Source organism: Lycorma delicatula, chromosome 9, assembly GCF_047948215.1.
Source record: "Lycorma delicatula isolate Av1 chromosome 9, ASM4794821v1, whole genome shotgun sequence".
Taxonomy (NCBI): domain Eukaryota; kingdom Metazoa; phylum Arthropoda; class Insecta; order Hemiptera; family Fulgoridae; genus Lycorma; species Lycorma delicatula.
Window position 1 is genome coordinate 84858742 of NC_134463.1, and position 13101 is coordinate 84871842.

Genomic DNA, 13101 nt, shown 5'->3' on the forward strand with positions numbered 1-13101 from the left:
TAATCATTTTTCTACTGACTCGGGCAATTCATTTATTAACTCAAAACTGACTCGTTCGTTTTGAAAGCTAAGTGAGAAAATTATAATTATAATTGATATATACCTGTATATGCGTACGTTGTCTAACGCTGGTGCTGTGCACGAAGCACAAATTAATAAGTGCAGACTATAATTTTGAACGTGCCGCGTCTGCTACTGTTCATTAACACCGTAATAATATTAATAAAAAAAATAATAATCAAAACATAAAACTGAACAAGAAGAAAAATTAATCTAAGACAGAAAAACATTTAGACAAAGCGTATAAAATAAAAATAAAAAAATACAAAAAAACAAAAAATGACAAAAAAATATAATCAAATATATTTTTAATTTTAATATTTAATAATTATTACATTTATTTATTGGTTATTTATTAAATATTTATATAATTAATTTTTTACTTTTGTTAATAGTGCATTTTTATATTTGTTAATATATTATATTTTTTTGTTTAAAATTCTCAATTTGATTTAATTCTTATTTTTTACTTTTTAGAGGGTTTTTATAGTTTGTTTCCTTTTTTTTTATTAATGTTAATATTAATATTAGTTAAATAAAAGCTTTTTTAAAAAAATAATTTTTTATATGTAATCAAATATATTTTTGTATTTTTTTAAGACTAAAGAAGTAAAAATATTTATTTTTACACATCGAAGTTACATACGTGTACCAAATTTTAATCATTTTCATACGATAGTTCACGAGAAATGAAAATTTTCAACTAAATGCATGAATTTAGCGTAGGGGTAGCGCGTGGGAGCGTGTCATATCAAATTTTGACACCGCAGTGCTGTATTGTCATCGAAGTTAAACACGTGTACCAAATTTCATTGATTTTCATACGATAGATCAAAAGATATAGCAGTTGCAAGATTTGATTATTCCTAAAGCGAGTTAAAAAAAAGTTTAAAAAGATTCTATGACATGTTATCAGCGCAATCTAATAAAACAATGGTTAATCTCAGCGGTTATGACGCCTTTGGGTGCCGCGGCGCACAGTTTGAGAACCACTGTTAATGATATTGCGCGGATTTAGAAATTTAATACCACTTTCCAAGATCAGAAAAGAATTATATTATTTCGATTAAATGTTTTAAAAACGGTCGTGGAAAATAATAAAAGATACTGCGTTTTTTTTCCTTAAAAAATGGTGAAACGTAAAAAAGGTTTCGGGAAAATCAATAAAGAACCGACAGATATGCGATTCTGATAAGCTTAAGTGATCATTGGGGATCAGTTTAACGTCAACATCCAATGAATAATTAAAACGCGAAGATATAAGATCAAAAGCGGGGAACCTTTAATCAGCATTAAAAGCAGAATAACTTCAAAAATAATTACGTTATATTCTCAATATGTGCGTGTATATATAATTAAATTCTATCTCGCATAAATAATTAAAAAATAATAATGAACAAATAGCATTCATTCCAAAATGAATGGGTTGTTTTAATTTCTAACGATGCGTGCATTACCTTATAAAAAAGGAAAGAAAATTACGCGATTAATTTTCTTCATAATAACTAGAATTTTTTTTATTAGCGATAATTAACACGATGATTGAGGTGTGTATAATACACATAAAGAAAATAATAAAAAAATATATTTCCAATCGGTTTAAAATACCTTAAAAGAGCATGACTAGCGAGCGCATAGCGTATGTACGGCTCAAATTTTGTAATTCTTTGTTTTACAACCTACGTAAATATTTTTTTACAATTTCTCTGGATATTATTTTTGAATAACAAAGTGAACTCGTAAACACCTGCTTCAATAAACAAATAATTATATAACTTAATCCCTCGCTATTCGCAGGAGATGCCTTCCAAAAATTTACCGCGAAAATCTCGGTATTTTATTTAAAAAAATACGAATTTTATAAAAAAATATATACGAAAATGTTACTACGTTTTACTAAAAAAAAAAAAACATATATTTCAACGATTTTTTCCTTTTTTTAATTCTGAAGAGAAAGTTCCTCTGATGGTCCTTTTTCCCTATTTAGACTCCGGTAATTAATTACCTGTCAGATAATACTTCAGAGGATGATATGTACAAGTTTAAATTAAATTTAGTCTTGTACAGTCTCAGTTCGACCATTCCTGAGATATGTGGTTAATTGAAACCCAACCGCCAAAGAACACCGGTATCCACGATCTAGTATTCAAATCCGTGTAAAAATAACAGACTTTACTAGGACTTGAATGCTGGAACTCTCGACTTCCAAATCAGCTGATTTGTGAAGTTCACCACTAAACCAACCCGGTTGGTTTCGTCTGATGGCCCTGTTTTAACATTTTTAAACGTAAAACATAAATAAAAGGTAATTAAAACTAAATATTCTGTATTAAGTAGATTTATAAATAGTTTTTTTTTGTAATCATTGCGCAGTATCGGGTAATTGTAGGGTAATATAGCTTATAATATGGCATAATGATATAGCCTGACATCATTACGATTTTCACGTAAAAAATTAGTAGAAAAACTTAAATAAAACAATTATAACATCCGGCCGGCAATCCAGAGAGAACTTATGCTCACACTCGGTAGGAGTTGCAACATTGTTCTTCTACACTCCTTTTCATATTTTTATCAAAAAGTAAGTCTCTTACCATAGCGGTTCTTACAAACGGCTGGTTGTATATTCCTATTGACGTTTTAAAAAAGAATCACTTAAGAAATTTAAAATTATATAAATTGTAAAAAAGCCTAAAAAAAAAAAAATTACTTTTTCAACACTACCTTAAATACCGACTTTTAACACAACTTTGTGTCAAATTAGGTCTTTGGTACTTGTTTTTAATTTATTTACTACAAAAAGTCGAAATTTAAAGAACTGATCCAGAATTATTGTTTTACTTTTTACAGCGAATTTTAGGAATTTGTTTTATGAAAGATGTGGGGATCAATAGCTATGGTCATCAGCCCGGTGGAAATTGGTAGCATAGTAAACATGCCATGCCTGACCGGGATTCGAACCCAGGACCTCCGCACGAAATTCCGAGACGCTATCTACTTAGCTACCGGAGGTCGGCAAGGGTTTTAATTTATTCATTCTTCTAAGTTAATCTCTTTTTACTTAGTTATTTCCTGTTGTATTCATAAAACACACTACTATTAATTAATGCAGTTATGAACTGTCAAACGTATTTTATTCAGCAGCAACCAAAAAAATATATATATTTCCTTTCTTTTCTTTGTAAGTCTGTATTGCTAACGATCTAATAATACATAGATCTTTAATTAATAAATTTACAATTTTTGCTACCGTGCATGAAAAAAAAACCATCAAACGTACATGTAACATAATAAAGAGATAGTAATCCAGTGTAACTGTGATCTATTTGTATTATCTACATACGAGTATATTAATAAAAAATTACCACAAATAAAGAAGAAAAATTCCCTACTGAACTGAAATAATGTAGGCTGTAAAAAACGCGTCAATTCGTTACAAAAAGGAGTCCGTGAGTGTGTTTTTTCCCCTCCAATCTTTCTTATGGCTGTGACACGCACAAAGTATCTGAGGTATAAGAGACACCAGTCAGATTTGTTTCTCGAGAATAATTGTTCGTTGTACAAATAGTCACAGTAGTGAAGATAATTATGATGTGAATTTTAGGGTTGAATATCGACCCTACATGTCAACAACAATAAAGTAAAGATGGTAAAAGGGAAAACACTTCACTTTTCACTTTCCCTAGCAGGCTTGGCACGAGATGCTTATTATTTTTGAAGATGGATATGACATTTTTATAAGAAATTTGTATGTCTAATTTCAGGCTGCCGAGAAGTTACAGTTGCGGTACTTAACAAAGTAAAAGCGGCTGAACTTAAACTACAGATGCATCATATTGTAATAAGAGCGGTATAACGGACCTGAGTAACGGATTCCTGCCAATTAAGAAGAAAGTAGTGGAAAATATAGCGGGAGGAATCCAGAAAGGGGCCAAAAGAGCCTTTTGTAGTAAAGGTAACAGGCTCGTTTAACATTCGTTTTTTGTAATACTGCCCACTGAAACACCTAAACAGATGTTGTTCCGTGAGAAGAGTTACCGGACCAGGATATGAACTTCAGGGAATGTGAGAAAGCGGACGATCGTTCTCACGCTCAACTGGGGTCTGGTCCGGCAGGTAAAGAAGATAGGAGTATAAATACTCCGGGAAGACCGGTTGATAGAGTTCTGCGAAATGAGTCTAGGCGAGACGTTATGATGCGAATCTGCGAGCAGATTTTTACGAGACTACAGTCAGCGAGAATATTCTGCAGGTCACCAAAGGGGCGAATTTCTAGTATGAATTAAATTCGATGCGATTAAGGTGACGTCACAAGTAATTCCAATATGGACAGTACATGAAAACGAGAAAAGGTTCGGTGAATTACTGCTGAACTGTAAGTGAAAGAGATAATGTACTAAATTTCATTCATAAATTGTTATGGTTATTTGTGAATAGCAAAGGTATTTGCAGTGAAACAACTTAATACTTGTCTTATCTATTCTACTATTGTTGTTAATACAAGACGAGTGGTTAAAAGTGTTAAGACTAGCGGTCATGCTAATGTCTTTTGTCAATGCGACTGAATTCTGCTTTTCGTCATATATCTACCTGTGAATAAATCCTGTCGATTACTTTAAACTCTTTTTTGTATGTAATCACTGTTTATATCATTATTGACATTTATTATTATTGTTGTCGTGAATATTACAACCACTATTTGTTTATTTATTATTGTCATCATTATAATTATTATTGTGGGCTCTTTATTAGTGTCGCTTATTATTATTATTACTGTTATTATTATCATTATTGATTTGTCTTGTTTTACTTATGTTCTTTAACATAAATTGTAATTATATAAACATTTTCAATTACCAATCTCTCACTATCCTGATCGAGCCGCGATCACGCAAGATTATCTTTGCTGATGAGATTACAGCTAAAATAACTGTTTTATAATAATGATAAAAATATTGATTTGATTTTGTTCTTCGATCGCTTTTCTGTTAACCGAAGAAATTTCATTTCATTACTAAATTTTTTTTTTTAATTAAAGAAAAGTATCTTTATTAAGGTTCAAAAGGTCCTTAATTTATGGTAAAAGAGTCAAAAAAGAATACGCATCCAAATCGACTACTTTGGAAGGAATATCCGGGAAAAAAACATTAACTCAGAAACAAATCTCGGCTTAACTGAATCCCTTACTACTTAGCAGGAAACATGGCTCTTTCTAGTTCTCTGATTTTACCAAATATCAAAGTTTTAGGTCAAATCAGATTTTTTCGAGGTTAATGACACATCAATAACATCGAAAAAAATGATAATCAATTACATAAAAAGTGAGGATTATTAGACAGATAAATTTCCAAGAAGAATCGAACAATGCTGCGGGTTAACAAGGTCTAATCTATATAAATGTGTGTGTGTGTGTGTGTGTGTGTGTGTGTGTGTGTGTGTGTGTGTGTGTGTGTGTGTGTGTGTGTGTGTATTCATACAGAGGGTCATGGTCACAATTAAACCACAATATACCATCACGAGGGCCACAGCTAACCGACACAACACACCATAGCTATATCTATAGTTATTCAACTTATTTATATTTTTTTATAACACATACAACATAAACAGCGGCAACTAAAGCGCGGCAGAGCGGCGGCTCTTTCCTTAACAAGCAAACATACGCACGAATAAAACTGGAGCGGTCGCGGAAATCTTCAAGGGAGATCTTTCTTCTTATAAAAATTATTGCCCATTAAAACTAAACTGAACTGGTTTTCAATCTTCACCTGGCTAAAAAAAAAATATTCCTTTCCAATTCCCCCTCCTCCAAATCCTTACTTTTTCTTAACGGACTACAAGTTTAGACTACACCGACTACAAGTTCACGGTGTCAAGAAAAAATTTTTAACTTCTTATTTTTAAAAAAACATTACTCCGAGATATTACGCGTCTATTACAATAGGGCTTATAGTAGATCCTATACACCTTCATAGATAAAAAAAGCAAACATTAAATTGAAAGGAATCTGTTTGGCGACTAAAGAACTGAAAAGTTGTGGGTACGTGCGTGCGAGAGTGCATACGCTTTACACACACGGTTGTGGCACGAGTTCGATATTTGATTCCTGTAAGCTATCTAAAAGCGAGAGACCGGTTTTTTCCAAGCGCAATTGGAAATTTTCAAACAAACAATTTCCTGTTTACATAACACCTGGCTCATCATGGAACACACCTAGCTTATCAGGAACATCTCTATTCATTCATTCATTACGTACGAATAAAGTTCTATGTTTTTAAATCTCCTTTCGTATGCTGATATTTAAGATTAAAAGATTTTAACCGCCTTATCACCTCTCTTAGATGTTCCCTCTTGTTAATTTTTACTTTCCTGGCATCGAAGCATCAATCCATCGCTGTAATAAGGAAAGTATGGTAATCAGTCGAAAAATGGGGTATGGGATTTTTGAATTTCTCAAAGTTTCATGACCCCTTCCCAAAAAAAAGTTGGAGTAATGTTCGTACGCACGTATGTACGTGTGCTGACGTGTTTGAAGCTTAATTTTTCGCTGGATAAACTGATTTTGATGAAATTTTTTAGAGACTTGCTTATATGGGGCAATATTTTGGGGGTCAATTTTCTCAAAATTTTTAAAAGATTTACTTTATATTAAGCTCAGTATATTCAACCATGCTTCTCCTACCATATTTTAAAAAACCTTTGCCCCAAAATTACCCCTTCTCCAAAAATAAAAAAAAAACTATATTTTTATTAAATTGCAAATTTTTTAACCAAATTCTTTTACGTTTTCCTAGACATAATAGTAGTGCCAATGACCCAAAAAAAATTACTTTAGGGACAATTTACTTCGAGGTGGGGGAGCCAATCAAAACTTAAAAATATCAATCTTTTGAAACCATTTTTTGTTTTTTTAACATTCAATATTATTAATGGTTTAAATAAAAAACTTTTAATAATAGTATTTACAATAAAATTTCATCATAATTCACCTTTCACCACCAAAAAAAAAAAAAAATGAAACTGGTTACTTTTTATTGGTTGTACATTTTTCAGTGAAAATTTTTTTAGCTTCTTCCATTTAATAAAGTAAATATTGAAAAACCAAAAAAATTTCTTGGAAGATGTTTTTTGGAGATAGAGGAGCAGAAAAAATAAACATATACCAATATTTTGAATTTTTTACTCTTTTTGGTTTATTTTAAAAAAAAGAAAAAAAACAATAATTTTATAATAAAATTTCATCATAAATAACCCCGACTCCAAAAAATAAATCTTAAATAACTTTCTTCATGTATCATATCTTTCTACTAAATACGAATAAATAACTAACGGCAGGAAAATATTAAAAAACATTGTTGTCAGATTTTTTCTTGTTAGTTTTTGTAATACATAACTACTGTTCAATATACTTTTTGTTCTACTTTTATATTTTTATGTAGTAATTTATGTTCTTTTGATTGTATTTTTTTTTTTGTAGATTCGTAGAATTGACTTTTGTAGGTTCTTTTTTACTGTATATTTCAATCGTTTTGGGAATTTAATTGGAAGAGTCTTTCATGTTGTATCAAACTTGAAAGAATATTTAAGTTTAAACAATTATAAACTTGTTTTATATTTTCAAACAGTATTCTAATAGTTCTATGGACGGTGCCCTTGCCCATTTGTTAATGAATTTAAAAAATTATGCTCTGCAATAGAATGTAATAAATAAAAAACAAGTTAATATAAAACAGAATTGTCAATCATAATTGACTGTGTAATGTTTAACTAAAGCCAATATTCAAATATCATATTATATTAGAAATGCCGTAAATACTGTTTCTATGGGCACCAGGAATCACAATTGATGCCTCCAAATGGGTTACTACCATTATATAATTGTATTTTTCAAAATTTTTTATCCAAAATATACCACAAAGTTAATATTTACAGAGCAGTATGTAAAAACAGCATTGCTTTAGTTAGTGAAGATTACCAGTCAGAATTTTTATTTCTTTTTTTAACACCCACACTGCTGTCATTTTGAAATGTAGAATTTATAAAAAATACTTTTAAATACGTAATTTTGGCTAAAAGGAACAATTCTCTGCAAAATTTCATAAATATCAGAAAATGTGTTAGATCATAACTGTTCACAAGCACACTAACACACATAAATGCCAGACGAGGAAAAATAAGGGCAAGTTTATTTTCTCAATCACATAAGAAATTTATTAATTTAATTGACAGAGGCCTAACCAAAATTGTAGTGTACAAATAAAATCGAGTTCATTTCTAAATTTGTATTAAGTATACGCGGTTATGAAGATATTGCTTTTTCTTATTCATCAGAACCGTCCTACTTCTCTTTTCAATATAAGATTTTCATGACTCCTTCCTCCTGTCAAAATACATTAATCTGTGTTACTAACTTGCACTTTTTCCTATGAATTCAAATCACAGTCGCTCTTTGCGTGTTACCTGTTGTAGCACAGACAACGACTGTTTTGACTGAATAAGCATCAAAACACTTCCTTCCTGTTAAACAGAATCTACACATCTAACCAATCATTCTATGGTGAATAGAGCTCACTCATGTTGTACTGTATTCAAAAAATTAATCTCTACACTGAAATTGAATAAAAAAAATAAAAATGGAATGTAAAATAAAATTGTTAATTTTGCAGAACCTACAAGTCTAACCAGTCATTCTATGGTGAATAGAACAGCTCTCATGTTGTACTGTATTCAACAAATTGTGTTCTACACCAAAACTGAATAAATAAAATTAAAAGGTAATGTAAGATAAAATTGTAAATTTTGATTGATTTTGGAAGGTTTATCCATTGTTAAAAATAATCTTATTGTATTAAGCTATAAGCAATGTTTCCATTGACACTTGGATATCACTGATGTTGAATACGCTAAAAAGGTACTTACACTATAACACAGTGGTAGGGGGATTTTTGGTGAAAGATACAATTCTTTTCAGTAGTAAGAGAATCTCTGAGAAAAAAAATTAAGTTTAAAAATGGAGTAAAAAATAAAAGAGTAAAGTATCATGCGCACCTGCTAGAGACTAACTAGGAATGCAGGTGACATGAGAAAAAGGCTGATTCTATCCTCTCATGACACTGAAATAAAGCGCAATCATGTGTTTAGCTGTTAATAATGGTGACTTAACTATGGAATCTTTCCTCACCTCTTCATCACTCTGATTAAAATATATAGAGCTGCCACTTTTAATATAGAGAATTTTATGAAAAATTACTTCCATTCAAGATAAAACAAACCCATATACCATTGACTTTAAGGTTCTAATATAATTAATGAATATTTCAGCTATAATAAAGAAATAAATTTAAAAATTGGTAACAAAATTAATTTATATCCCTCATTACTGGGTTAAATGTCATTTTAATGTTAAATAGACAAATAATAATAAATTTAAACTTGCGATTATTATAACAGTACATGTATATATAATAAAATTTGAAAACAAATTTTATTATAGATTTTTAATAGCTTAAAATTTTATTACATACAAGATTTGTACACTTTGTAATTCTTTCTTTTTATTACGACTACATACAAAATTCAGTGAATATTACAAGGAAGATGAGATGAATGAAATGGCAGATGAAAATAAGCCAGACCTTGCCAGTTATTGAACCCGAGACCAGATCTAGAAACTAGTAATATAACTCCATGCATTACCCCAACTGGCCACTCTAATACAAAAGACTTACATCTTTATAAAAAAAGTGTCTAAAAAAACGATTACATGAAAACCTATTTATACTGTAATTTTTCTAAACAATATAGGCCATATACATACTTATGATGTATATAAAGGATCATGATGTTGTAGAAGTCAGGTTTAAATCCAATTATAGGTAAACTTATTTTCAATCAGATTTAAATGTACACATTGCAAGTGTTTTGATTTTTATATTATGATACAAGCTTTGTCTCAGGACAAGTTAACAGAGAATTTTCAGGATAGAAGTCAAACAAGACCGTTAATCTAACTGTTAACACTGTAATCATGTGAAAAGCTGTAGACTGTAGATTTTTGAGACTTCACAAAAGTCCCTAAGTTGGGGACGTCCCTACTACACTGATCTGCATCAAAAAGTGGTGATGCCTCTCAGCTGTTTATTTAAAAAGTCCTGGATTTGAATTCTGGTCAAGCTTGGCATTTTCATACCCTACAAAAATTTTCACATCGTAACTACACAAAAGCTTGAACTTGTGCATGAAATAAATAAAAAAAAATAACAGTACTGAATTAACAACATTTTTCTTTTTTCTTAATTTTCATTTGCTCAGATGGTTTAAATTGAAAAAAAAGATGAGAACATCAATTGCAGTAAACAGGTGAAAATTGGCGAAAGATAGAATTACTTTATAAATCTTAAAGGCGCTGTAATCCAGACTGGCCAATAAGCAACATATCAATTCAAAAAAGATAGATTTTTAATAGCAAAACCAAGTGAATTATAAGTAAATCATCCATTATACAACATACTTATCTTAATGTTAATTAAAAAATTACCTGGCAGTGGTAAACCTTGTCTCCGCAATGACTTGCTGTTGAACGAGCCTTCGTAATAATGGATCTTGTTGTGTTATCCCGGTTCCAACAGCTGTTTGTTGTTGTTGTTGTTGTTGTTGAATTCCAACCACTGTTCCCCCCGTGGTTAAATTTTGTAACTGTATATTCTCCGTTGCTACACCGCTTGGTATTCTTCTGATCGGTCCAGTAGTCGTCCTTCTTGCTGCTCTCTGTCTTCTTTTTACACAACACTGAACTGATAATAATAAAGTACATACAAGCGCTGTTAACACTCCTATATAAACAAGCACCATTAGATCTCCACCTCTTTTCCCTTTCAATACACTTCCTGCTATTGTCAATGATATCCCTGTTAATATTCCCGCTATGAATAACACCTGCAACAGAAATAAAAAATAATTCAAATTACCCAGTAATATATTTTTTTTTTGTTTAATATATTACTCAAAGATATACTAAACAGAAAAATCACAACTATATGTAAAATGCAGTAAATATAAATAACTCCTTAAATTAGAATAAATCAAAATTACCTGTAGACAGTAATGACAAAAGTTCTCTAATGTAACACAATGTCCTCCACACGCATCCACACCACCGTCTGTTGATGTAGCACATGAAGCAGGTGTCATCGGTCGTGATGTGTGCACCACAGAATGTGGAAGCGTGTAATTGTGAGTCGTTTGACCATGTCCAATGGCAGCATATTGCATAAAAGGTGGTGCAGTGTCTCTCGGTACGGCATATGCTGGATATTCTTGGTAACAACTCTCTACCGCTTGGTATGTCCGACTGCTCACTGAACTGTTTGTCGGTGATGGTGAATCTGGATGTGGAGGCCAATGTGCCCACGGGTTTCTGGAAAAGAGAATGAGAAAGATGTAACGTAGATGATAACAGATTTTTGATAATACGAGTTAGCATGGTAAAACTTTCTTTATTTACTGAGACAAGATATTTGTCTCAGGTATTGAAATCACTGGTTTTAAAATTAGAACAATCTTAAAACATTAAACAATGGAAGCTCAGGTGCACAAAATATAATTTACTGAAAAAAAATTTAAAACAACTCATTTTATACCTGAAATAAAAAAAATATGAGTATATATATTCCCTGCTCAGTCAAAGCAGTTTATATAACGCAGTTTTACAAAAGAAAGACACACTAATTTTTTGCTTTACATAGTCATTCCCGGATTTTCTTTTGGTTGTGATGCACACATGGCACCAGTAAGAGTGAAATAGTCTCTGAATGGAACAATTTATTTTTGTAGAGGTAAGAATAAAGTGCATTTCTACGGGCTTGATATGCTGATATGAAATCATATATTCTTTAAGGCGATGGAAAATAGCTTCATTTCACACTTTCTCTGGCAAGCTTGGCATGGGATGCTTGATACTTATGACAATGGCTATGTCATTTTTCAGAGTGATTTGTGGCTTGTGTCAGGTTGCCTTCAGAGTAATAAAGGCGTTTATATAACGCATAGTTTTACAAAATAAAGAGACACACTAATTTTTTGCTTTGCACAGTCTTCTCCAGTTTTTCTTTTGGTTGTGATGCATACAAGGCACCGGTAAGAGTGAAATAATTTTCACTGCAGCTTGTATCTGTGATGAACACAGGTTACTATTACAGGAAAATGTTACTTGTAGAAATAAGAATAAAATGCATTTCTATATACTTTATATGCAATTATGTACCTTCCTCAGGGCGATGGAAAATAGCTTCATTTCAGACTTTCTCTAGTAAGCTTGGCATAAGATGGTAAGCTTGATATTTATGACAATGGTTAGGCCATTCTTAAGAGTGGTTTGTGGCTTGTGTCAGGTTGCTTTCACCTACAGTTATGACATCGAACATTTATGCAGAAAAGATAAGGCATAAAATTAAATTATTTTTCAACTTAATTTTATTTTCTATAATTTTATGAAAAAAGAGAATTAGTTCATTACACTATTTATCAGAATATAACAATTGTTTTTTATTAATGAATTAATAAGTTTCAAAATAATTTAGTATAACAGAAATATGAATAGGTTAAAATTATGTAAATAAGAATAATGTAAATTCTAAGTTAATGAAATTAAGTAAAAATACAATAAGTAATAACAAAGTAAAAAAAAAACTAACAAGAAAAATTACATTATTAAAATTAACTAAGCTATACTCCAGCGTTTACAATTTCATAATTTTAACTCCACACATTAAACTGAATAATTATAATAACATATAAATATAACATTAAAAAAAGGTTCTAGGGATTACATAAAAGCATTCTTAAAATTTTACTTTATTCATATAAACACAAAACATTGCATTCAAAGGGGTCAAACAGTCTAACTAGATTTTAATATACTTTTAACATGAAAACATACATTTATCATCATACAAGCATGTTTCAAATGAATGCAAGGAATTCCCTACTAGTTTTTTATGAATCATACTTTTTATTATCTTGCTTAAAGACATCATTTTCAAC

General features: G+C 30.7%; 1 protein-coding gene across 4 annotated transcripts in view; it reads right to left on the minus strand.

Moving 5' to 3' along the window:
* LOC142329859 (uncharacterized) overlaps positions 1–13101 on the minus strand; it is an 86943-nt gene that overhangs the window by 28928 nt on the left and 44914 nt on the right. For 3 of the 4 annotated variants that reach the window (XR_012757604.1, XM_075374739.1, XM_075374738.1), the window contains exons 3-4: positions 11152–11476; positions 10598–10995 (exon numbers count right to left, since the gene is read on the minus strand). Coding sequence is in view for 3 of the 4 variants with exons in the window: in XM_075374739.1 (XP_075230854.1) it covers positions 10598–10995; positions 11152–11476 (723 nt within the window). In the remaining variant the exon portion in view is untranslated. Of the gene's footprint in view, positions 1–8166; positions 8441–10597; positions 10996–11151; positions 11477–13101 lie in introns of those variants that run through there. The other variant, XM_075374740.1, reaches the window with a different exon arrangement.